This window comes from Osmia bicornis, chromosome 6, assembly GCF_907164935.1.
Source record: "Osmia bicornis bicornis chromosome 6, iOsmBic2.1, whole genome shotgun sequence".
NCBI classification, from domain to species: domain Eukaryota; kingdom Metazoa; phylum Arthropoda; class Insecta; order Hymenoptera; family Megachilidae; genus Osmia; species Osmia bicornis.
Genome location: NC_060221.1, coordinates 7,541,187 through 7,567,024, shown reverse-complemented (window position 1 = coordinate 7,567,024; position 25,838 = coordinate 7,541,187). Strand labels below are relative to the sequence as shown.

Below are 25,838 nucleotides of genomic sequence, written 5' to 3'. Positions count from 1 at the left end.
AAGATAGATCTATGAATAACGTCTTGTAGAATGAAATACAATTTAAACCTTCTAAATCAGATTTGCCTTGCTCGCAGTCAGCGATAAAGTTTGCGGCAGCTAATTAACACGTTGAGCGGCGCAGTGAAAATGGGCGGGCGTAGTCAGACAGTGAAATTGTTACTTTCATTCCAAAGTTCGCAATTTTAAACTCTAATCGTTATCGAGCAGTATTTTGCTTCTTACTTTTTAAAAAGACTCGTTCGCGATGGTTAGAAAATGTTCGTCTAGAGTATCACGTAACGATGCAAAAGCTTTTTCCGTACGTATGTAGGTATAATTCAAGTTCAGGTGTTCCATGGTCGCATGAACATTGGTTGCGCAACTGTTTTTCAGAAAAAAGGAGGAGGCGGTCGCGAGTCCTATGTGGTCATCAATGACTAGCGATGACGGATAGCAAAGAAAAAGCGATCTTGAGTCAAGGTCGGGATCGTCAAAAGCCGTCTTTCGACGGTCGCCATTTTGTTCTCATATGGCCATTATCTGCTAGACACACAGGATGTTTAAAAAAAGAATATAGTTCAGGACTTTAAGAACAAAATGGAGCAAAGTATTCTTAATTAACAGAGGTGGAAAAATTAATCTGGTTTCAATCAGTCTGCTCTTTGAAAAGAATTGCATGCAAAAATTTGCAATTGTTAATTTTTTCGTTCTTTAATGTTCAACAGAAAATGGTAATTTTTTGACTTTTGTTTATGAAGATTATCAGTGGATCTATTGTTTTTTAACACCCTGTATATTTATGCTACTCTCTCTCAAAGTCGCAATGCGTAAATAGTACGATTTAAACGGAAATTGTGATCAGGTTTTTAAGGTGAACCAGTTGAAATTTCAGATTAACTTTACTATTTTTTATCGACAAGTCGTGCGAGCATTCTTTTCTCCGATTTATAATAAAAAAGAAAAAACATGGCGCCGTAAGAAAGAACCGGTCGTTGATAGGATTCGTTTCTGGCAATCTGAAGGAAAACAATGAAAGCCAACGTGGAAAAGATTTTCGCACTATATTTTCTAAAGCTACAATTCGCTGATTGCGTTCAAAATTGAAAAAAACACCTCCCGATAAACTACCAAATACCGAAAGAATCGGATTTCTACTTTCTCTGCATTTTAAATCAAAAAAACATTAACTTTTCATAGTGGCTACGGTAGGATAACAATCTACGGATCTCTTAAACAATCATCGGTTAAACAAAATTTATTTCAATCTTTTCTATCTAGTAGCAAAAAAGGAACGTAGACAATCGGTGTCATTACCTGCAAACAAATATGTTACTGTTTGTAAAGTAATAAAAGTAAACGTTGCACGATGCAGTATACGATAACGCGTTAGATTAGCAGTAACATAATCGAGCACAAGTTTAGTTTCGTTAAGATAATTTGATCACCACACTTTGAAAGGATAATGTTTTCATTGGTGTCGAGATAACCGTTCGAGTATGTAACAGGTATATTTGCAAATAAATTATCGAAACAAACAGGTAAACGAACGTTTTATCGTAGTTAATATTCATGTTTAGGGAAGCCTTAACGTAAATATATCTGTCGTACACTTGGTTCGTACGTTTGTTTTGCAACGTTGAGTAAGCGTAAATATAATCCACGTTGATGTACGAATTTCGATTACTTTTTATCTATACATACGTTACGCGGCCATTGATTAAACGGATCATTGATTCATTATAAAAGGCAATCATGGCTCGCGTGTACGATTAGTTAACGAGAAGCTGGTAATGAGTGGCGTACACGTTTGATAGGTTGCGATATCTGTTTGAAAATAGTCTACCGGTGCCTATCAATTCACGATGATCGATACACAGCCGGCTAAATCGATCGTGAATCATGTCCAATTGATCTTACGTAAGCACGGTTTGCGTTTCTTCTCGTAATCGCGACCAACAGGTAGATCGTGCACTTCCTGCTACCCTGTTCATCGAACAGATTTTAGAAATTCTTTCCAATCCTTCGTTTATTCAACCCTTTTAAAGGCGTGACATTTCTTTCAAAATAATCAAATATTTTGAAATTATCAATTTACTCGTAATAAGAAAAGCGAAAGAAATGAAATTTAACTCTTAATTATCTTCAATAGTTTAGAATTATGTATAGCGTGCAAAGATTTGTTTTATTCTTATCTTTAACGATTAAAAAAGCCATCTCACTTGTTTCATTATATTCATTCTTATCGTAAGTCGATGTAAAAGAAAATAAGTTGAGCTATTTATAGAATTTTCACTCGAACTACTTTCATAATTACCAGCACGTATCTTTCAAATAGAAATGTTCGCAGCTGATAGGAGGAATTTGATTATCGCGAACCAATTGTGACTAACATAGTCGCCAAGAGATAACTATAATTATAAATACTATACCAAGTATATGTTTAACTCGATTGCACTTTTTTTTCTACTTTTTTTTTTCTTTTGCCAACGTTACAGCAATAACAACATCCGGCAAAACACCGACGCATAAACATATTACCTTCGTATGGTTTCGCGATCCAACAACAGTACTATCGATCTAAAAAAGCAATTGTATAATTCACTTTTTTTTGCAATGCATTCATTATAATTGCGAATGGCTCGAAGAGAAAATAACCTCGTTATACAATTTCGAGTCATTTCGTGGCGCCATAAGTTATTGGTATTTAGTATTTAATATTTGACCTACTGGCCTATAAGCGCCAATAAATCATATCTTTGCATAATGTTACAAAATGACTTTCTTAGAAATAAATCACTCGAAAATTCGAAGATATGTAACACGTTAATGTAACATGTTTCAAGCGGCATGAAGTGAAAGCGTAAGGGAGAAGAACAGCGGGGTTAAAGGAAATTGTTCGTTTTCTCCGAATTTCCATGTCTCCAATATTTTCACCTACCAAAGGTGTACGTGTGCATTTTCTCCCTTCCCGGTACGTTTCTTCGTTAACGATAAGACGGTTATTAAGAAGCCATCTCGCGGCGTAGAGGCCTCGGATTGGCCGAACGTTTCGATGTGTTAGGGCACGTTAAATGAAGTTGCAATTAAGAGAGCTAAAAGCTACGCGGCTGACTATGCTTCTCAAGGCCTCGGGCCTCGCTAGAGCGTACTTCCGTTTTTGATTAGCTTCCTCTTTTCCCACATCGTCCTCGTCGTTTTTCTCCCTCTCTCTCCCTCCCCCTCTCTTTCTACCTTCCCATCCCCTGTCCACGTTCTCTCACCGTGTATTCTTTCTCTCTTATTTTTCACTTTTTTATTTCTTTTTATTCCTCGTCTGTTTACTTCGTTTCCTCTTCGCGCCTCTCCCTGCCCTCTGGTGTTTCTCTTTATCTATGCCGGCGTTATCTCGCACCGTGGGAATCCGCGCGTGCGATTCGCGACGCGAGAGAGACGAAGAAGAAGAAGAAGAAGATGAAGAAGTTCTTGGTCTTGTTCCTTCAGCCACCGTCTTTTCTGCGTTTGCATCTTGATAATCGGCCCTCGGTGCGGTTTTACTGGCTTACTAGTCGACCGGACCCGCTTTTTAACCCCCTCGCTAAACGATCACTGGGCACCAACAAGGAGAGCCCCAACTGACTAACCAGTATGGAAATTCTTCAATTTATATATTTATTGAAAACTAGAGTATTATGGGGGGAGTAATAAGAATTTCTTATGCTTGCAAATTTTCCTTTTGCTTTTACTGCCTATTTAGGGAAATATTTTGAGTCTACGAAAGTGATATTTTGATTTTCAGAAATATTTCAAAAGCATCCGAATGTACTTGCGAGGTACTCCATCCCATCGCTACTAGCTGGAGTACACTTTCACTCGAGCCGTGTGCCTCGCCGAATTGGCAGATACGGTTACACACTGCTCGGTGAAATTTCTGTCGATTACGTGAAACACGGTTGTTCGATCTTCTCCGGTAGGAGAAGAATAAGAAGAAAGCACGACGCGTTTATTAAGTATCGTTTGATAAAACCCTACCGGCCAGATCTAACCGATATTACCAAACAGTAGGAACGTGTTTGATCGTATATGTCGCAACCTTGAATACTCGAGTTTTAAGAGGGAACCTAGAATTTAGTCACGTACATTCGTTCGATTATGAAATATTTGTCAGAGTATCTTCCGATAGAATACCGCTCACATTCTGTCGGGTTCGATAAGTTTTGCGAAATACGTGTCTCAGTTTCACGCCGAACAGCAGCCGGAATACTGTGGGAATCTGTCTAACGTTCGATCTTACAGTCGGTGGATATTTGAAAATTTTGCAATTCGAACAGATTCAAATTGCAAGCTGAAAATCGTCCGTGGAAATTTCTTTAGAAACCGTGAATGTTGGAAAATTTCGAAATGGCAAGGTGAAACATGCGCGTATATAATAATTATCGTGAAGTTTATCAGAATCACCCATGCGATTGGTGAAAAACTATAAACGGTATCATTCTGATTGACTGAAACGTGTTTGCTAAACAAATCCCTTTCATTGAAGAGGAACTCATAATTCATAAGGCTGAAATTATTAGATCGCCAGTTTGTTCGTTTGAATAATATAATATGAAAATGAAAATCAAAGATGGTGGATGATTTTCAGTGTAAGCCAGTGTATTATGATAGCAGCGTGGAGATTTGCTCGTTCGAGCAGGTACTCCGCGATTGCCTGGTGGTATTTTCCTTGCTTTCTGGCCCGTTCTGGCTCGTGGCGATTGTAAATCTTGAGCTCTGGGCCCCCGTGGCCCGAGTATATGGCGAGCAACACCGGCTTACGAGTATATACGTCCGCCAACCCTTTCTACCTTCCCTTTCACTTTCATCTATCGTGTATACTCGAGGCCCCTTCAGGACTTGCCTGCTTCTCGCTCGCTTGCTCTCGCTTCGCTTGCCTCTTTTCCTACCTACTTACTCTCTGCATGATACGTACATACCGCAGGAAAAGAAAAGGAGAAAAATCGAGAGAAAATGTATGCCGTGTGCAACGAAAGAATTGTTTCGTTGTGGTTCGGTTGTCCTTGAATCGTCCAGGATTAATTTAATACTTGGTATCGCGTGGAAAACGGTGCTTCTTGGAGATATTATTTTCACGAAAACTTGACAATTATTTTGTACAAAAGTTGAATAATACGATTGCACTAGTTTTTCTTCTCAATCACCTGTTCGTTTCAATTACAACAATTCTGACTTCACGAGGAATCGTATGAAAGTACGGTCTCAGAGGCTCTGTTTATTTCTATAGAAAACCCGATCAAACGAGGCGATCGTTTCCATTTTAATACGTTCAATGCACGTCAAATTGTGTGTAACGTATGCTGTAACAGAGGTATGCAAAGCGAAAAGTAATGTAAGTTAGTGACACAGTGAGAAACGTGGTCGTTGCCGGTCGTAGCCGTTGGTTTCCTTTGTAAGCTTGATGAAATATGGCCGGTCGAGGTGGCGAGTCTTTCATACGACAGTGAAAGTGTCCTAATTTTCAACAGAGAAAGAGTTTCCGAAAACGTTAACGGTAATACGGGGACACGGTAACCATTGTCCAATGTACTGTTAGAACCTGCCATTGGTGACCTGGTCAGAGCGAATTTTACGTTTTAAACTTTGTTCCAAAATAAGCATTAAAATTTTCAGATAACATAAATTGTAATTATTTTTACATCAACCTTGAGTGTATTTTAAAATGTATTATTTATGTGACGAAAAGAAGGTCTTCAGAAATTGTCTGTCGCATCGAACGCGTGTTGCAAATTACTATGTCGATAACAATTATAGGTCAGCATTTCAGGGAACCTTTCTGACGTTTAGCATAACCACATTTTCGTTTTGCAATGATAAGTTGTCGCAATCGGTAACTTCTATCGCCGTTTGGTTGCTTATGTTCAAAGGTAAAAGGCCTCATTAAAGATCATGACTGTCCTCGTTGTTACGATTTTATTTTACACAAGGTGTAAACATCTGTCATCGTTATTAATCTTTCATCGACGTTTCAATTACTTTTTCCTCGAACTTTCGATTTCATATATTTAATTAATTCTTGTCATCAGATCGAAACAACGATTCTCACAATCGGCGATTTCATTTAATCTAGAGTTAGATGCTATCAAATAGTCTATTATCTAACTATCACAATAATTCGTTTTTTATTTATTTACCAACTTAAAATAATTAACTCGAAACGTCATTACCATTTCACATTTCTCATTTCTTATCTCTCTTTCGTCATCCATGAAAATTTTGATGGAACTAATTTAATAATTAATTAACTCGTCGTCTGTATCAAATATTCATCAAATTAATAGAGGTGTTGTAACGCTGGATACAGATTTATCTTTGGTAGTTGTATTATTAATTAGAAATTATAAAATGGTTAGGTGTTTGTCGGTACTCTTGCACACTTAACCGACAACGTAATTTCTCCTTCGCTATTGTTGCTCTCAAACAATCTCGCAATCGATCTCTCTCTTTCTCTCTTGTAACACGCTAATCATCCTCGGAGCTTGTTACATCGAGCCAAGGAACGACCGACCTAGATATCGGAATTTCTTCTGTTTCAAATTTCATTCCCGACACTGTTTCCATCGAGACCCGGTGAATCCGTTCTAAAATCAAAAACCTGCTACATATTTCGAATACGATTTTCAATTGTAAGTAACTCGATTAAAACGAGTCGACTTAACGACACATACAAAAAAGGCTTTCGAGGAGTTCAAACGATTCCCTAACATGCGATCGGAAATAATCTTGCCTGGTTCACATTCAACGAACAATACTAGCGTTGCGCGATATCGGACCACAAACAAGACCCACTCGACTCGGTTAAGTGAGATAAACGATATCAACGCGACCTATCTTCCGTTTTCAGGAGTATCTTTTTCCGGGGGGGCTTGGAAAGCCGGTCATCTCGCTCTCCTCGCTGTAAACAATGCACACTTTTCTGGCTGGGTGCAGACTTTTCGGACACGGTGTACGGACACACGCTCAGGTGGCGGACCGAAAAGGTACGGCCGCGAAGGTACAGTACCGAGCAAAGTAGACTTTAGCGGATGTGGGGTCTTCTTTCCCTTCATCGCTGTTTTCCCTAAGGAACCCTACAGTGCTCGGTACTGTACACTTGGCTGCAACGTAGGCTTCTCTTAAAAGTAAGTTGTAAGAGGAGTAGCCAAGGAATCCAAGAGGAATCCAAGAGGAATCTAAGGAAAATTTAACCTAGACACTTCATCTCCTACGCTTCCTCTTAATTAAAGAAAGCCTACGTTGCAGCCGAGTGTACACGCGTTTGCGACAAGTCCTCACCCACAACGTGAGATCACCGTCATTACGTAAGTGTCCAGTCCTCCGCGATGTGAACGCGCATTAAGGAGATATCGTGTAGCACACCGCATACCGCTCTAGTAGACGTTAGATTCGCGTTGTTCCACCGGATAGTTCTCCACTATGCTAGAATTTCGAGAGAAAGGAGTATCGGCCGATTTCTTTCGGCCGAAAGTCAACTTTCCACGATTCGCAATGGCCCTCGTTCCAACTGCTAATTGTAAAATAGGAACGTACGTATAATTGTATCGTACAGTATCAAAGTTCGATGGGGATAGTGAAAGGATGAAAAGGAGAATGAATATAGTGAGTTATAGAAATTTTTGCTATCATCGCGCTAAATTTCCGGTGACTTTAGTTTCTTTAACGACAGATTTATCCATTCAAGAATGATATGTTCGATGCTAACGGTGGACACTTGCGCTGAGTAATTATCATTTCAACTTACCTTTCTTGCATATCGAACCTGAAAATTTTCATAAATTTCGTACGGTAATTCTGTTGCTACGAGGTTTTTTTCCTTTCCTCTGTAATACACCGAGTGTGTGTGTTGAACCACTGTGGGCCGCAACGTCGGATTGCATAATATTTTGAAAAGTCGACGTAACGTGTCGGAAGTCGTCGTTAACTCGGACTACAGTCCTCGTCACGACTGACCAAGCGTGAATAAACAAATGAATAATCGTTCAATAGTTTTGGATCACCTACTTGCTTTGAATTTCATTCGCTCTCGATCGCGGTTAATCGTTGTCGTTCCTTCTAATCGTTCCTTTTTTTTTTTTTTCTCCCCTCTGTTACACGATGACAACGATGAGGCTTGGCGCGTCCATTTCCGATTGACAATCGTAACAAGCCACAGGGAATAATTATTCAAGGCTACGGTGTGTTGCAATTGTATCGGCCGGCTAGCTATGCCGATGAAAGTCTCGTCGAGTTTGAACAGCTTCGGCCTATACACACGTTGACGAACATACACATCCGTAGATAGGCTTTAATAGAACGCTATACTTTCATGAAAACTCGTACCACTTGTTTCTTCCATTGACATCAGACGGAAAAACGTATCGAGTGTTGAAGGCGTGGTAAAGTGAATACGAGTTACGTAACCGTTCTCCTCATAATGAATTCTATTTCTAAGATAAAACTGCAATCGTTTCATTTTTCAGTTTCAACGGAATAGAGACGCGAAACCAGTCGAATAATTTTAATAATGACGCACGATTTGTGCAGTAGTTCGATCTATTTTAAGAAAAGCCGCGATTGCATTTCAAACAAATCTGGGCAACTCGGTGCCCTTAACAGAGAACAGCACGGTGAAGACAAAAAGAAATGTTATTGATGGAGGGTTTAAAGTTTTACGACATTTGTGGAGATCAGTGGTGCACGCTGAAATCCGAGGGAAGCCCAGAGTGCCCGCGGGCAAAACATAGGAATTGCCCAAGACTGGCATGCAGGGTAAGACGATCTACCTCTCGCTAAACGTTCTTCATCACTCGACATTCTTCGTTTCCGCCTGACTCATTTATACGCGGTAACAAGGCCAGGCCAAAAGCAGCGATCTTGACGTTATTAAAATATGTCTGCAAGGCAAAGCGATTACAAAGTGGCGAGTATACGGGCAAACCGAACGAAGAAAAAGGTGTGTGTTTACTGATAGAAGAAATATCCTTGTATCGATGCATTTTGAATGCATTCTCGTAGATTTGCATTTCGTATCGAATAGAAACTATCGAACATCAAGTTTTTCGTACCCATTCGAATTCATTAACTCTATGAATTACTTCATCCATTTTTATAATACAGATTTTATGCATACTACTTTCACAAAATTCTCTGGTAAGCATTCGACTATTTTTAGAAAACATGATCCAAAGCATTAATATTTAAATTCGACCAAATCTCTTGTGTTATTACAAAAGGAACCTTGAACTATCTCGCATTCCCTCGGTGTCACGATGGATTAAAATAATATTTATTCCTTAATGTCAGAATTCAAAGGATTTCCATAATGACAACTTAATTTGGTAGATTAGCTGTTTGCAGAGCTGAAAAAAGGATTCTGATCTTAGGTAACACTTTCGATGCTATGTACACGCAAAAATTTGTTTATTAAAACGATTCATGTAGATCTAACGGAATGCTAACAATTTGATAAACGCCTACTGTTTCTCGTGTTAAGGGGTGCTTAAGACAGTAGAGTACTCGATGTACGAGCTGACCTACTCGTTGAAAGTGTCTGCTACCGAAAGGGTTGGAAACGATAACACCAGATAAATTCCTACTTATGAACAAAGTGACGGATAGAGCTTACGCGGCAACATAATATTATAACGAGAAATGAAGAGGAAGAAGGAGAGAAGAGCGATCATGATTGCGTAATACGAATGCACGCGAGTATCTCGCGGCCGCGTATACTCCCGTACGTAGCCTGTATGTAGATCTTCTAGGTAGTGAAAGGTCATCCGTTTAATAGTTCTCAATCGTGGATGTATGTACGATCGGATCTTCGCCGACCGATGACTAACTTGCAAAGGCATCGACGAACCACACAGAATGTACATATGTATGTGCGGTGCATCTGCCGATGCGTAGTAAAAGGTGCAGTCGATGATGCCAGGCTTTGACATTGAACGGATCGAAATCTCGACGGTGCTGCTTATTTTCTTTCAACTCTTTCGCTGAATATTCTCCTTAACAAACTTGCTGGAATATCTTTTCTATTTCACTCGATAAGTAATTTCTCTTATTCGATGGTAATTGTGAAAATTGGAACCACACTTAGGGGTGAACAGATAGAGGACAGTTACATCGTTCAGGTCCTAGGCTTAGGATTATTTTGGTCAAATACTTCAAAGTATAATTTAAAGTATTTGTAAGTAATTTCTCTTATTCTATGGTAATTGTGAAAATTGAAACCACCCCTAGGGACGAACAGTCAGAGGACAGTTTCATCGTTTAGGTCCTAGGCTCAGGATTATTTTGGTCAAATATTTCAGAGTATAATTTCTGTATTTGTAATTTCTCTTATTCGATGGTAAATGCGAAAATTGGAACCACCCTTAGAGGTAAATGAACAGAGAACAGTTACATCGCTTAGGTCCTAGGCTTAGGATTATTTTGGTGAAATATTTCAAAGTATATGTTCTGGATTTGTACTGTTCTTCGACTTGCTGATTTGATTGTCAACTTTTATCGCGTGTCGACTGTTCTCCATTTGGAAAGGTCGGGAGGGTATTGGTGGTAACGCAGGGCAATAATGCCCTTTAGATTACGTGCGCCTGTTGGAAGAAGAGACAACGCGTTGCGTTCGAGAGAAGCGATCCTTCATTACATAAGAGAACGCATCGTGGAGACGCGCGTGTCGTGGCATAAAGGCTGATACACACGGGAAGGCTGCATACGAGCGCAGTCTGGCAAGCTCGTATGTGCACACGTGGATCTCGCATCGATGTAAGGGGAGAAAGGACGAACATCGAGGATCGCGAAAGAGCAGCGTTGCCAAAGTCTACTCGAAAATATTTTTTGCTGTTTTCTCGTGTTTTTTTTTCTTTCTTTGATTCGCAGTGGAAGCGGCTCTTTCGTCGCGTTTCCGCGTTTCCACGTGATCCTGCGGCTACGGCGCGCCACACATCCTGGTTATGCAACTGCTCAAAAGTGTACGATGTACAATATTACATCTGACATCATATTTATCCGCGTGAAATCCAGAAAAGATCGATCAGCTGCTCGTTTTTGAAAACAAAGTCGAAAGTCGAATGCTTCCATACTGCTGGACAAAATCATAAGCTATTCTGAAAATTACCGAGACATCTTCGTAGAATTTCATTTCCATTTTCTAATGAAAATGGAAACGTAAAGTTTCATTCTAATTTGTCTCCCTTTTCATACTTTTCATACCGCCGTCAATGAACTTGATTTCAGTCTCTCCATTGTGTAGATCCATACTTGGAGAGTATGATTTCTGCATCATTTATTAACAAGATCACACTAGTACTTTTGGTAATAGACTCACTCTACTGTCTTATCATCAATAAATAATGAATGATCCCTTTCGACTGTAGTTTCTAAAAGAAATCATTTGACAACATCTAGAGGAGTTGTATTGGTGTATTTCCAAGAAGATCTCGAAAGTTGTCCCTGGTACGGGAGAAATTTCGTTGAATTTCGTAGATGCTGTTCCAGAAACCCCGTGCGCTGCACTCGATTACCCCATAGAGCGAAGAAGTGCACGCGTGTGCGCGTAACAAGCATGCCCTTCAGATGCACAATGATGGAGCGTCTATTAGAGGAGGCGATTGTTCTTATATAATGAATGGATCATGTAACTAGCCGCTTCGCGGACTCGCTTCGCGGAACGAGAGACAGAAAGAGAGAAAGAGTGATGAGGAGAGAGGAGGAGGAGAGAGACGCCTTCGCGCATACACATACAAGGCCATCCAACGTGTGTCATGTACACGCGTCCGCGTATACCTGGCAATAGTGTGCGCGACCACGTACCAGTTAGAGTCGGCTAGGTTGGTACGTAAGTGCAGCTGAAAAGGCTTTTTACTTTCTGGCCTTGAGCGAAATGTATCCGGTGACTCGACGACCGCCGATCGGCCGAGGGAACGACAGAGTTCCCCTACGTCCACACGAATCCTCTGCGTTCGCTTTATTCTTACCTTTCGACGCGTGCTATCGCTACGTTTCTCCTCATCCATCATCCTGTTCACCAATTAATTCTATCCTCCCTCCTTCTTTCCCTAAATAATTCATCAATGTTTTAGTCCACGAACATATCATTCTGATTCCTGTTTCAATTATTGGTGTTTGGAACTTGAGTCATCGTTCAATTAGAAAAAATTAACACTAATTCCGTGATGTTTCATCTTATTTATTTTCTGTAAAATTTCACCACTAAAAATGGTACCAAGACGTACCAAGGGTAACTGTAATTAGCTATTGTTTAATTATTGGACGTCGGATCTTTTTTCATTGAATTTCTTTCAAAAATTTGCTGATTTTTTCTTTTATCTAATTAACTGTGCATCCCTTTACTCCTCTCTCGTTCATTTCTCGCACTATTGCGTTTCGTAATGTTCGAACGCGTTCCGAGGATTTTCGTAAGCTTGGCTAAAAAGCGGGCAAATTAGAGGGACGGAGTAACGTGAAATGGAGAGACAAAGAAAGAATATCAGAGAGAGTACGTTACAGTCGACGGAGCGATGCGCAAGAGGGAGAGCGTGAGAGACTGGCTGGAAAATAGTAATTCGAAATCAGGGAAAGGTGTGAGTCACTGGTTTCACGGGGTGTCATAACCCTGCCCTCGGTTCAAATTACGTATTTTCAATTCTAAAACACGAAACGCGATGTCTGCCCAATGAGGAATTAACGAGCCACGACGTTATTTCCAAGCAGAAAGAATAACGCTCGATTTCTACTACACGCGTACGTAGTGTCAAACGAGCAATCATCGAGTTTCAAAGTATTTAACAGTGTCCATTAGAAATTAAATGAAGTATCTTTAACGTCGTTAATAGCGGAAGGAGTTTAAGTAGAAAGAGCACGACCGTGATTAACATCCTTTTTTTTATCGAATATAATGAATAACTTATACTTGCTTCACACTATTTATAAATAGCAGTATATGCAAATGCGTAAGAAGCGATAAACGGTGATTCGATAAAACGAACTTTACCACTTCCGCTACTCGTGTCCTTCCCATTTTTGGTCATTTATAGTAGTAACAACGATTGGTTGCTTTTTAATTTCTATTTTCTTTAAAATAAGAATTCGTCGAGCAGACACTTGGAGATCCTTTCAATCTGGACGAGTTAGAAGTAATTTCTTCCGTTGTCGATGATACAATTTTGCGGTAAGACGTCGTGTAGCCTCTCCGCAATGTTCTATGGTGTTCCAAACGAACGCTTTTCGAGGTTTGCGGGTGCGTAGTGCATGTGCATGAGAGATGCCCGATGAGACCGCGAAACACGTCCTATCGAGGCTGGCGAAACGTAATTGGGCCCACAAAAAATGGAGCGGAAACGCCTGAACCCCGTTACAGGCCTCGTAACGAGTTCTCTCTACGCGTTGCTCAATCCGTGCAGGCTGGTTTGCGCGGTTTGAGCCGCCTCGCCTTAATGCGTACCGTCACGATCTGTTCCCTTTACGACAAACACCAAAACACCTCTATTATTTTCGCGAATCCGCGCTGTTACCTAGGAACAAGGAATTTCACGCTCAAAGCGTTAACCCTGTTAAAAAATTTTACGGTTACTACTAAATCACAACGAATGATTAAGACACAATATTTCTTCTATATTTTTCATTTCATTTTTCTTTACAAAAAAATTGCAAGGTTTTTCAAATAAAAATTACCAAAAATGTTTAATTTTTTCATTTTGATGTCTCATTAAATTTGAAGCGTTTCACTTTGGCCCGGTTTCGGTAACTCGTTAAAAATGTACATCCGAAGGAAACAGTAATCTTACAATTAATATCAAAGAGCATTTCCTCTTTCTTTTTTTTCCTGCACACGAGAGTTCAATCTTTTTCACCGTTGGATGTCGGTGTAAGCCATCCCTCCCTCTCCCTATCAGCCGTGTCTCGCTTTAATTTCCAGCCTCGACATTTGCGTAACCCAGTTTCGCCATTGTTCGATTCAATGGTAGATCGTAACGTCCGTCATCCGGATAGATTATAATGCTCACATGTGTGCGTGTACATGTATGGCACTGCGCATCGTTGAGCCCGAGCGTGTACGTTGTGTGAACCGACAAGACGAAAGTGTACACACACGGGAACACGGTGCGAGGGTATTAGTATGCCGAGGCGATAAAACGACCGACGTCCATGGAGAGTTCGCGTAACGAAATTTACGAATTCCACCAACTTTCTCCTCTTGTTCTTATCTTATCTTCGCCTCGCGAACTCGTTGCACTAGTTCTTATTGCATCGTTACCTCTTTACCGTTTTCTTTTTTTTTCCCTCCTTTTTCTCTTATCAAACGCTCGCTCGCCTCGATTCGATCTCACACACGAGAACAACACGTGAGCGAGAAACGGAAGAAATGAAATTAGATCGCATCGGCCTCGGATCGACACCAATAAATTTCTGATAAATTTTAATGCCGAACGATATCAGACTTTCTAGGATACACCGATGGAATTGCAACTGTTAGTCATAATGTACATAACGTATGAAAAGCGAACGTGCAGTGATAACCACGCCGATATCCACGACGAAAATTATTTTATCAACCTTATAAAGATAACCATTTTCATGATAGAAACATATTACGAAAGGGAGGTGTACAAGGTGTTATTTTCACTGATAAGAGAGCACATTTAATTTATCTCAAATAAAATTTTAAAAAATTACATTTTGGAGTAATTTGAATGAGATCGTGCACCGCCAAAATGTGTGCTGCGCTCTATGCGAGATATCATGATTTTATCAACGAACGACAAGGCAGAGATTCGTTGATTACCGACGTCGAAATGCACCGAGTGCTCGTGTTGGTATGGCCAGCATTTCACGGAGAGAGTGCAGCACTATACAAAAGGAAAGAGACCTAGTACATCTTGACCGGTAAAACTGGCAAAGTCGGGGTTGGGTAAGTCCCCACCCGATGGACAGACAAGTGGGCCAGAGTTTTCTGCATCCAGCGTCACGACACGGGGCCTTGTCCCCCCACTAAACACGAACGGCACGAGACCCCGCCCGGCAAGTCTTCAAGGTCCAAATAGAAGAAGAAACACGAACGTAAGCGTAAGCGTGGACGTAATGCAGCCGGTCGGTCGGTCAGCGATTGACCCTGAACTTCAGTCGTGCTTGCTAACAGCAGCAACAACAACGCAGACGCACCACTAACCATTTCCTTATTCAGCGATCTTCTTGGTAAGTGGCCGACGATACATTACGTATGCGGCCGAGTAATGCATTCGTTCGACGTCATACCATAATTCTTTACCCCAAGGACCTGCCCCTTTTTTCCTTTCCTTGCCAACTCTCTTCGATTCCTCCTGAGATCGAGACAATCTTCGTCGAATGATAAACACCGCCACCAAAGGCAGCACCCAACGATGAGGAGAGCTTCTAATGCGAGGACAGTGATCACGTATTGGTCTTAACATCTATTTCGTTACGATTGGATAGTAAATCCTATTGTACTCTCGGAGATGTTATGAAAGCGATGCACAGACTGGTTTACATCGATGAAGTGTATTGCTCCGCGTGTCCTACTATCCCATTTTGCTAGATTTACCTCTCTATCAACTACTTAGCTAATCGTTTTACTAGCACTCTGTTATGGGTTATTGTCTTCCTCTTGGTAAATTAGGTTTAATGCTGAAAGATCGAAAAAGAGAGTGGATAGAATACCTTGCAATTTACTACCTATGTGATACCATCTCATCTGTTAGGAAACAAAATGAAAATCCATGGTACCACGGAGATTCTATGGCGTTATAAGGTTGAACTTGAGACACTTGCGATGACCGATGATGACGAAATAGGATATGAGAGCGATGGGCGGTCTGGATGTAAAAGAAATGAAAAACATGCATGATTCTTGATCACATAGATCTTCGTGACTTTTACTCAAGGTCTTCCCTTTCCAATTTGATCGGATCATTCGTTGAAGGTCATATCTAGCGTATCCGCTTTTGTATCGCGTTGCTACCACCACACGTGCTTCTTTCACTATGGTTCACCTAAGTTTTGACTGTTCATCTTTCTCATTAGTTAACAAAGTTCTTTATCGACTATCTATAAAGGAGAAGATACGAACGTGAAGCTTATTGTACACGAGACACGTTTGACATTGCGGAACGCGTGGATGTTTACGGCATTGGTTTCATAATATTAATTACACCGTTGCTCGCTCAGAGTACAACGTGAAATCAAACTTTCTCTCCGGTGGATCCCCTTGAGAAACGTTGAAGAGACTCGGCTACAACCAAATGTCAAATTTATTCAAACGTACATTATGGAACTTCATTATCGTTGCGTCATAAATTTAGATCTATTGTAAATAATCAAATGGATTGAAATCATTTTCAATGAAATGTATGCGTGGAATTGAATTCGACGTATAACCTGGTAACATAATTATACGGACTAGCTGTCATTAGATGCAATTCAAGCTCTTAGCAGAAAGCTGAGCGAATGTCAGAGAAACGTGAGAAGCATAATCTTAGGATACGTCACTGCCTTCCGTCGTTTCTAAGAAAAGCGGGACACGGAAAGATGAAATTAGTGTAACGAAGTCGTCTTTGCATGACACGAGGCGACAAAATCGCATTAATTAGGTGAAGGACGTTTCAGGAAAACGACGTTTTACTGTGTTTTTCTTCTCTTACCCTGTCTCTTGATAGATTGGAAATTTGTTTCTAATATTAATAATTTCGTATGTGCAGACGATGTATACTGACGGTCTCCTGACACTCCATTATGGGAAGCATCCAGCGACCTTGGCCGCAGAGGTCGGAGCCTGGTACACCGGGGACCGTCACGTGGACGTGACGTTAGCTTGCGACGATGGGTCCGTCGTGAAGGCTCACCGTGTAGTTTTGGCAGCAGCTAGTCCCCTTTTGGCTAGTCTTCTTCGTAATCCCGCGTTGGACCATGTGGTCCATTTGTCGGGGGTCCGAAAAACCCAGCTGACCCATCTGCTGGAATTCCTCTACAACGGAGAAGCTCTCATACCTGTGAGTAACCCATTCGGAAAGAACATTATAAGCTAACTCGATAATTAATTAAAATCGTTAACATCATTTTCTTGCTTCACAGTCGACGGAACTCACGCCACTGAGGGAACTGTTCGAGCTTCTTCAAATTAAATCGGAGCTGTTCGAGCCGAATCAACCTCAGACATCGAGCAACTCCGATCCTGAAAGAGTACCCACCCCTCAGCCTTCGGAGGGCCAGGAAAGTTCCAGCTACGAGTCGCAGTATGACGGCAGGTTGGTAAAGACCGTAGCAGCGTTAAGTGTTCGTGAAATGTCAATACGATCAACGAAATAGATATTGTAATTTCCAAGATAGAAAACTATTAAGATCTTTGCTTGGTATTGATGCAAGATATCGATATTCTCATAATGTCATTCTTCCCGCGTTCGACATTTACCAACCATTCGGGTTCGCATAGATGTGTAGGTACGCGCGATACCGAGGAGCCTCGTATAATTTTGCAAATTACAGTTAATCTTTCGCGAAGAAACGACGCGTTAATCGTGGAAATTTTCAGGCAATCCAACAATCCCGCAGACTGTTGTTCGGTGCTGATAAAGACCGAGGGCTGCGAGGAGGAGCCGGAAGTGGACGTCGAAGGGGTCGAGGGTGAAGGGATTCTTACGGAGAACAGAGAAAGCAGTATAGAACCACCCCGACGGAGGGATAGTTCCGATCCTGTAAACTTGAGTTTAAATTCGGGTACTTCGACCACTAGCGAGGGTTCGCACGATATCGTGCCTAGGTAAGGATTTCATTATTTCGCGCTGCTTGGAAACGTGTCCTAATACGACATTGCATTTCGAGTTAGTCGAAGAAGATAAAAAATCTCACGCGTTGCGTTTGATCCAGACCAGAAAAGCAATTACTGGAGAGGCGAGAATCTCTGGAGGAGGCGGAAGAGAGGAGAAGACAATTAGCCGCTCGGCTCGCGTTAGGATTAGAACAGGGAAAACGAAAACCGGAAGAAATACCTATCCCACCTGCGGAGGCGTACGTCGTGACGCCCCATCGAAAACGAAGGCCAGGCTTCCACAATGCTCCAGCACAGAATCCAGCTTTCGTACCGTTTAATCCTGGTTTCGAAACGCCGAGACGGTTACAAGCGCCACATCCTCTCAGCGTCTCCGCGCCTCCGTACCTGGTACGATACTTCTGTTTTCTATATTAAATCGTCTCATCATTTCTACCTATCATTTAACCACTCGATGTCGATTAGAAATTCATCTTCTAAACCAGGCCTGTTCAGCTCGATGCCCCTCGTACAATTGCTAATCACACCTCATGGACCACGTGCTGTTTTTACCATCTATTCCTTTATTAAATATTAGCATTAGTGAAAGTCTACGATATTCTTGTCTCCGCTCTGAATATGTTTTGAAAGCGATGGAATGCCGAAAGAGTGGGATGACTGCCCTACTCTTTATTGACTCGCAACGTCGTTATATTATTCTACCCACGGGCGCCAGTTGAACAGGTCTGCTCTTTCGAGAGTCGTGTGAAATTGAAGAATTTCAAAATACGTCCAAATATTAAAGAAACATTAACCAATATTGATGCTCTTTTCGTGCGATATAATACTAGAAAAATTATTCGGCACATCATATTTTTCATCGACAGTGTTATGCCCGAAACAGCCCTTGATCTTATCTGCACAAAAATCAATTTTATTATGAATTTAACAAGGGGAACTACCCAAGTGTTACACTCACTTATTAATGAAACTTTGCCAGCTTGTAGAACTCGTCGAACTGAACACGCCTATACCCCCTTTTGGGGGCAGACGGCTAATTGTTTAAAAGATATTAACAATTACAGTTAGTTACTTCTTACATTCTGAAGTATGACAAACTCACACATACAACTCGCAATCTAGAGATCCACGGTTCAAATCCTTGGTTCCCAACATTTCTTTTTTTTTTTTAATGATAATTTGTCTCTTTTTGAATAACTATTACATAAAAATTATCATAAAAAAAAAAATTTTTTTGGGAACCAAGGATTTGAACCGAGGACCTTCAGATTGCGAGTCGTGGGTCCGCTCCGTGGTTAAACACATGACTCTTAATCTAAAGGTCCTCGGTTCGAATCCTTGGATCCCAATATTTTTTTTAATTTTTTTTTTAACGATAATTTGTCTCTTTTTAAATAATTAAAATTCTATGTAATTCTAAACTAAAATTCTATATTCTATTTTGAATAACTTAAATTCTATAAAAATCGCAGTGTATGTAATTATTAATAAATGCAATGATTATAGCACAGCTGTAATAGTTATTCAAAAAGAGACAAATTATAATTAAAAAAAAAAGCTTGGGAACCATGGATTTGAACGGTGGACCTTTAGACTGCGAGTCAAGCGTTTTACCACAGAGTAACCGTTTGTATGTGTGAGTCTGTCATACTTCTCAATGTAAGTAGTAACTAACTTTAATTATTAATATCTTTTAAACAATTTACCGTCTGCCCACAAAACGACGTATAAGCGTGTTCAGCTCGACGAGCTCTACAAGCTGGCAAAGTTTCATTAATAAGTGAGTGTAACACTTGGATAGTTTTCCGTATAAATGTTTATGAAAGATTCGTATTTATGCAGCAGGACAGGTCAGTGACACCTCCAGGAGCGTCGCACAGACCTCCAAGCGCGGATCCAGCATCGGCAGCGGGTTTGGAACCACCTTGGGGCTCTTGGGCCCTACCACCAGCGAGGGCGCCCCCGCCACCGCCGACAGACGATCCGCCAAAATCTACCCCTGCCCGCGAGTATCGGTGCAGCTATTGTGGGAAACAGTTCGGAATGTCGTGGAACTTGAAGACGCATTTAAGAGTGCATACGGGTGAAAAACCGTTCGCGTGTAGACTTTGTGTAGCTATGTTTAAGCAAAAGGCCCATCTGCTGAAGCATCTTTGCTCGGTACACAGAGGCGTTATAGCAGCCCCGGACAATACGTTTACTTGTTGCTTCTGTTCGTTAAGTTTCGATAGTTTACAAGAGCTGATCAGGCATCTGTCGGGTCCGCACAATAATTTGCTGCTTAGCAAAAATCTGCACGACTAGCGACAAGGTTAAGGCCGACCGGTGCTGATGGCTGACCTCGGCCGCATCTCGATTCAAATTTTATCGCATGCCCAAAACGCTTCGTTTCTACCACGCTTCGATCGTGTTCGGATCGAAAAGTACGAGTGCCTTTCGAATCGCTATTGTAACGTTCAATGTTTGAATTTCAACGTCGCTTCTTCTTTATCTACTTTTTCGTACGAGTCTGGGCATCGATCTCGAGATGACAAGGTCGCATCATGCTTGTACTAAAGAAACACATCTCCGATCATTTTCATACGACTTCAAGAATCATACTTCTCCAACGATATTTTTATAAAATCTTGAAAGAGAACGTCGGACTGGTTTATCTTGAAAATGATTGGAGATAACGCATGTTCTCTATAAAAACGCGCGTCGACAAGTTTTTTTAAATGAATTTACATAGATAAAAGCACGCAAATTTGTGAAGTTTCTAAACGAACGTTCTAATCGAGAGAAACTGAACGGTGTTTGGATACAGAACATTTGATTCTTTAGTAAGAAACAGCATGAACAGCACCGGGAGAGCCTTTTATTTTATTTTTAAATAAAATCGTCGCGTTATTCGCGCGACTTCCTAGTTCGAAAAATACCCGAAGATCAGGCAATAATTTGTTTATTATTGTTATAAGCGATGACCAGTAACTCTGACCAAATAACGTATCCCCGACGATCGACGTGTAGTCGGATATGTTGTGTCGGTCTCTATTTACGAAACGTTAAGAAAGTCGAAACGAGAATAGGAAACTGAAAAAAAAAAGAAAAGAGAAAGAGGTGAGAGTCAATTATTGTCGAGCGGCGAATTTTGTCCAAGTGAACTCTCGTTGCGTCTTTACTTACTTGAGAAGAAAAAGAAAGGAAAGCTTCTTCGCGTCAGGTGACAACCAGCAAAGACGTCTCTCGTTTACCTCAGCGTGCGTAAGCAATCTCATGTGTAAATAACGTTAACGTTTTAGTAGTAGAAACAAGCGGACGGATAAGAATTTATTTATTTTACACTTCTTTTTTTTTTGCAAAGGGACCAACCGATTTTCCACCGATTTCTGTCTTAGGTAGATGTTTAGGTGTCCTGCCCCTCAATCGCCTCGAACAAATTAAGCTCGAACGAAAGCGAAACGCTATCGAAATTAGATTTAAATCGAAGAATATGTTTCTTTTTTTTTTTAAATACGGAAGGTCTTAAGAAAAGACGTTGGCGTTACAACTCCTTACCCCTACGAAGAGGAACATTATCGGCGGGACACAATCGTGGAAGAAAAAAAGAAGGAGCAACAATAATTTTAATCTCTCGTTATTTTTTTGCAAAACGGCTCAAGCTACAAATTTTTGCCGACCAATTAGAATAAAACGTTGCTAATGTTCTTCCATTTATGTACAATCCTCGTCTTCCACTTCATATCGCCAGAGTCCTATCTTCTTCCTTCCCCCTTTACAACTCCATCCACGAATCTGGTGTTCTATTTTTTTTTTTTTTTTAAACCATCGAAACAACGTTCTCGGTATCTCAGCCACACGAGTGCCTTGTCAAATGGGTCCAAATTGGTCGATTGGGCAGTGATTTCATGTGTTCATAGGCTTAAGGTATACGTAAACGTAATTAAGATGACGATACGAGCTCGCTGTAGGAATTGAAAGGAAACGTTTAATTAATTCACGTAGAAGGTTTCAATATCACTCGAATTAATCCAAGATTAGGTAGGATCTAGATCGTTGTAAGTAGCAGCTTTTGTTTCTCTAATTTCTTTCTCATTGACGCAGGACGTCATTATTTTTCTTTGTTTTTCTTTCTTTCTTCTTGGTTAGATAGGTATTATTACTTAAGGTGCCTTGAAGAAGGGCCTCGACCTCTCTTCCGTTCCTTCGTTGAAAAATTTCGAGCTATCAAACGAACGATCCGAAGCATCAGAAATCAAACGTACAAATTCTAACTAGAATCGAAAGAATTTTATTTCAAATTGATATATATGTATATATATATTTTGTTTAAAAGATACGCGTAGCATTCCATAATATCCGTGTATACAAACTGAATGAATCTTGAATGATATTCGTTCGTTTTTGAAAAGCAAAAATCCTGCAAAACGGAATAAACCAAAGGACGTAAGAAGAGATTAGAGGGGTGGTATGCGCTCTCATTAAGCCAGGCATAAACGGCCAGCACAAAACAGTGAACGCAATGTGATACTAAATGATAATAAGGATAAAGTAATTATTGTTTAGCGTGCAACGCCTCGGCGCATGGCACGAGCGCGACTCGTGGCTCTTTCAATAAAACAAAAGAAAAAGAAAAAAAAGAGAGAAAAATGCCTTTCGATCGCGAGAGGAACAAGCATTACGAATTCTTCTTTTTTTTTTTCTGCGAGCTGCCTAAAGAAATTTTTACCAACTAACTTTTCGTCGTTTCTATTCCAATCCTTCTTCTCCTAGAACTCTCTCCAACCCCCTCGTCCTCCCCTTCTCGAGACGTAAGCGCACTAGGATTTATGTATATAGATTATTTTAACGTTAATTAGTTACGTTTATTGTGTAAAGATACACAGACTCGCCGCCAGATGTCTCGAAAGGACACGTTTATCCTCTCGAAAGTAGTTGAAATATTTCGATCACGTATACAAGGAACATAAATGGAATATATCTTTTTTTGGAAAGTTTTAATCTAGTGCAAAATCGTTCTCATTTTGTCGTATGAAACTTTAAGAAGAAAAGTAGAAATTTTTTGAAAATATTCCTCTCTCCGTTGATTATTCAATGCCCTTCCGGACATCTGGCCAGAGTTTCGTAGAGTTTAAGCATCTTCCGAGCGGAATGCGTGTTCCGCGTGCTTTCTTAGTGTTCATAGGTTTACAAGAAATAAATTAATTCAGTTGAGAAATCTATGGAAGACAGATGAGTGATCGGAAACAACCTGGTTCTTGTTAATATCCTTGCTCCCTCCTCGTACGAAAAATAATGTAATCGTTTTAGAATCATTCTAGATATCTGTCCCGTAAAATTTAGAAAAAAAAAAAGAATGATACTTTATTATTTTTAACATTTTTAGTTCCACGGAAAATTTTCTAACTGGCAATCGTTCTATTTTTAAGGAACAAAGTGAAGATTTGATAAAATCAAGGCTTGAGTTAGATAAAGAAAAAAAGAAGACAGGTTTAATATTGTTTTTAAAATGACGTCGTAACGGTTCCTCGTTTATGAATTTATTAGAGTATCGTTAGAAGAATATCTACTCGAAACTAACGGTTCAATGACCAAGGGGATTTCATACAAAAAGAAAGCCCGTCGAGAAAACCCGTTACTGGCAAGACCCATGGTTTCATGGTGGTGGTACATGCTAAGCATCTGAGCGTTGATAGCGTCGATTGCATAATTGTAACACGATAAGTAATAGCCAGTTCTCAGTTCGTTCCGCGAAGGAAAACTCAGCTACGATTTGCCATCTACCTGCTCCATTTGTTGAACACATAAATACAGAGACTTAAGGTCGAGGTCGCTGAAACCCGTTTCATGAATGACTGCAGGAAGAGGAATAACACCATCAAAGGTGCAAGTTTCACAACCATGCATTCCAGCATGGTTGCTGTGATAAATACTCTAATCACGAGTGAAAACTTCAAGGGTAAAATCCTCAGCTAAATTAACCATAAATTCAACTTAATTTCTTTGGGACCATTATTCCGTTCGAATACTATCAACAAAATTGCATCACGATGATTTTTCTCATTTTCCGTTTCAATCGCCAAAGGAATGATCAGATATGTTGAAATAGAATAGAGAAGTTCGAAGATTCCTAAACCCATGTAGGATCCGTTACAATTGCCCATGTACATCCAGCCTGGGCTTGGCATCCCATCAAATTGATTGACACCAATCGGTCAAAGAAAAGGATTTGTCTTGGTTCGGTTGGAAGTACCGTTGTCAAGGAATTGCATAATGCTGGTTACACACGTAGCTCGTTTCTAGACGGGTCGTCGATCACCCATCTTGTCTGAATTTCTTTGCCAACGAGAAGTCGGTAGCAACATTGACCAATGACCATCGTCTGGTGACCAGATTCTGAAGAGTACCGTAAGGATATTCACGTGTAGGTAAAACAGAGGGGGGTAGTGTCCGGTCAACGCTCTTGCACTCCCCGGTTAATGTATATAAAGCAAGAGGTACGAACGATGCTCACAGCAGAACAACAGTAGACATGATCGGGAAGATTGTTATCATCATTTCAGCTCTGGCCCTGGTAAGGGCCCAGATACCAAGTCTGGGCTTCTGTCCAGATTACGTCCCCATGGCTAACTTCGACATGACTAAGGTACTCTTCTGAAAATTCAAATAGTTTCTTTTATTGAAATTATAATTTGTCGCGTTTTTCTTCCAGTTTTTGGGTGTCTGGTACGAGGCCGAAAGGTACTTCCAGCTCACGGAAGTAGTGTCGCGTTGCGTTATGACGAACTATACTTTGGGTCCTGATGGCAAATTTCGGGTCAGCAACGAAGTTACGAACAGATTGTAAGTACACACTTGACGATTTGTTTATTCGAAACAAGGAATATTTATTATAATTGAGAGTCTGTCATTGAATATCCAGCACCGGAATCAAGAGAGTGTTAGCGGGTGAAATTAAGAAATCTGCTTCGAAAGCTGAGGAGGGAAAATTGACCGTCAAATACACGATACCATTGACACCGGAAACCAAATACTCGGTGCTCGAAACGGATTACGATAGTTATGCAGTTTTGTGGAGCTGTTCCGGTATTGGTCCATTCCATACACAGAACGCCTGGGTCATGACCAGAGAAAGATTGGCTCCAGGAACAGTGTTGCAAAAGGTACGTTCGAATGTTTATTGATATTTTAGCTGTCATCCACACACGATTATTTCTCATCGATTATTTCTAGTCAGTTATAGACAAGTTACGTTTATTAATCCTTGGAGGACGGATGTTGAATCTTTTTTTTTAAATAGGCGTACGCTGTTTTGGATAAGTACAAGATCTCGAAAACGTTCTTCGTGAAAACGGATCAAGAAGACTGCGCTTTCTTGGACGCGCCACCAGTGAAACCGGCGGTAGTTGTGGAAGCAGTGTCGCAAAGTGAAGAGAAACCCCAGGAATCGGAGGAAAAGCCTGAACATTCTGTTCGAACTGCCGTGGTACCGGATGCTCCACAAATCATCATCGAAACAAACGACGAAAAATTATCGTTGAAGTCACAAGAAGGTATCAAGAAGAAACCGGTGAACCCGGTTGCTGAACGAATCGTGGAAGTAGCCGAGGCCCAGAAAGAAAATCTGTCTAAGGAAACTGGAGAAAAGGAGGAGAAACAAAAGGAGGCTATGAAAGAGAAAGTCGATGAAAATATGAAACAAGGGGAGAAGACTGCTTGAAACTAGAACTCTAAAAAGATATTTTTAATTCATCTCATTCAACAAATTTTTCTTTTTCTTAGGCTCGTAGCGGTTTTATTATGGAAACCAGTCTCGCCTGAGTATTCGTATTCATTATTCTACGTTCCTTCGAAAATGATCACTTTCATGGTTCATGGAGGCATAGGGGGATGCTTGTTTTAGCTTATGTACAAATGTAAAAAAAAAAAAGAAAAAAGAATTTCAATAAATTGTTACATAAAATGTTGATACGAATTTTATAGTGTACTCGTTATTTCTTTTTCTAATTATTCTTCGTGTAGGCTACGAAAAAATATTATACTATGATTAGTTGGTAAAGACGTATATTTATCATTTGCTAAAATAAAA

General features: G+C 40.4%; 2 protein-coding genes across 5 annotated transcripts in view; both read left to right on the top strand.

Moving 5' to 3' along the window:
- The window catches only part of LOC114871956 (transcription factor Ken), a 29,963-nt gene extending 6,992 nt beyond the window's left edge, over window positions 1-22,971 (top strand). Inside the window, exons 2-7 of one of the 4 annotated variants that reach the window (XM_046286033.1) lie at window positions 6,857-6,992; window positions 16,704-16,994; window positions 17,077-17,249; window positions 17,534-17,761; window positions 17,869-18,160; window positions 19,616-22,971. In XM_046286033.1, the coding sequence (XP_046141989.1) occupies window positions 6,857-6,992; window positions 16,704-16,994; window positions 17,077-17,249; window positions 17,534-17,761; window positions 17,869-18,160; window positions 19,616-20,074 (1,579 nt within the window). In that variant the 3' untranslated portion in view covers window positions 20,075-22,971. Of the gene's footprint in view, window positions 1-6,856; window positions 6,993-8,208; window positions 8,761-16,703; window positions 16,995-17,076; window positions 17,250-17,533; window positions 17,762-17,868; window positions 18,161-19,612 lie in introns of those variants that run through there. The other 3 variants (XM_046286032.1, XM_029178597.2, XM_029178599.2) reach the window with 3 other exon arrangements.
- Window positions 22,972-23,036: 65 nt separating this feature from the next.
- LOC123987851 (apolipoprotein D-like) lies at window positions 23,037-25,644 on the top strand. The gene is made up of 4 exons (XM_046286034.1): window positions 23,037-24,395; window positions 24,462-24,592; window positions 24,672-24,912; window positions 25,050-25,644. Exons 1-4 carry the CDS (start codon window positions 24,282-24,284, stop codon window positions 25,467-25,469), a joined length of 906 nt encoding a protein of 301 aa, XP_046141990.1. The 5' UTR covers window positions 23,037-24,281; the 3' UTR covers window positions 25,470-25,644.
- The last annotated feature ends 194 nt before the right edge of the window (window positions 25,645-25,838 follow it).

Coding starts and splice junctions, on each gene's coding strand:
- LOC123987851 (XM_046286034.1), top strand. CDS start 24,282: ATGATCGGGAAGATTGTTATCATCATTTCAGCTCTGGCCCTGGTAAGG. Junction 24,396..24,461: donor CTAACTTCGACATGACTAAG/GTACTCTTCTGA, acceptor TTTTTCTTCCAG/TTTTTGGGTGTCTGGTACGA. Junction 24,593..24,671: donor AACGAAGTTACGAACAGATT/GTAAGTACACAC, acceptor TTGAATATCCAG/CACCGGAATCAAGAGAGTGT.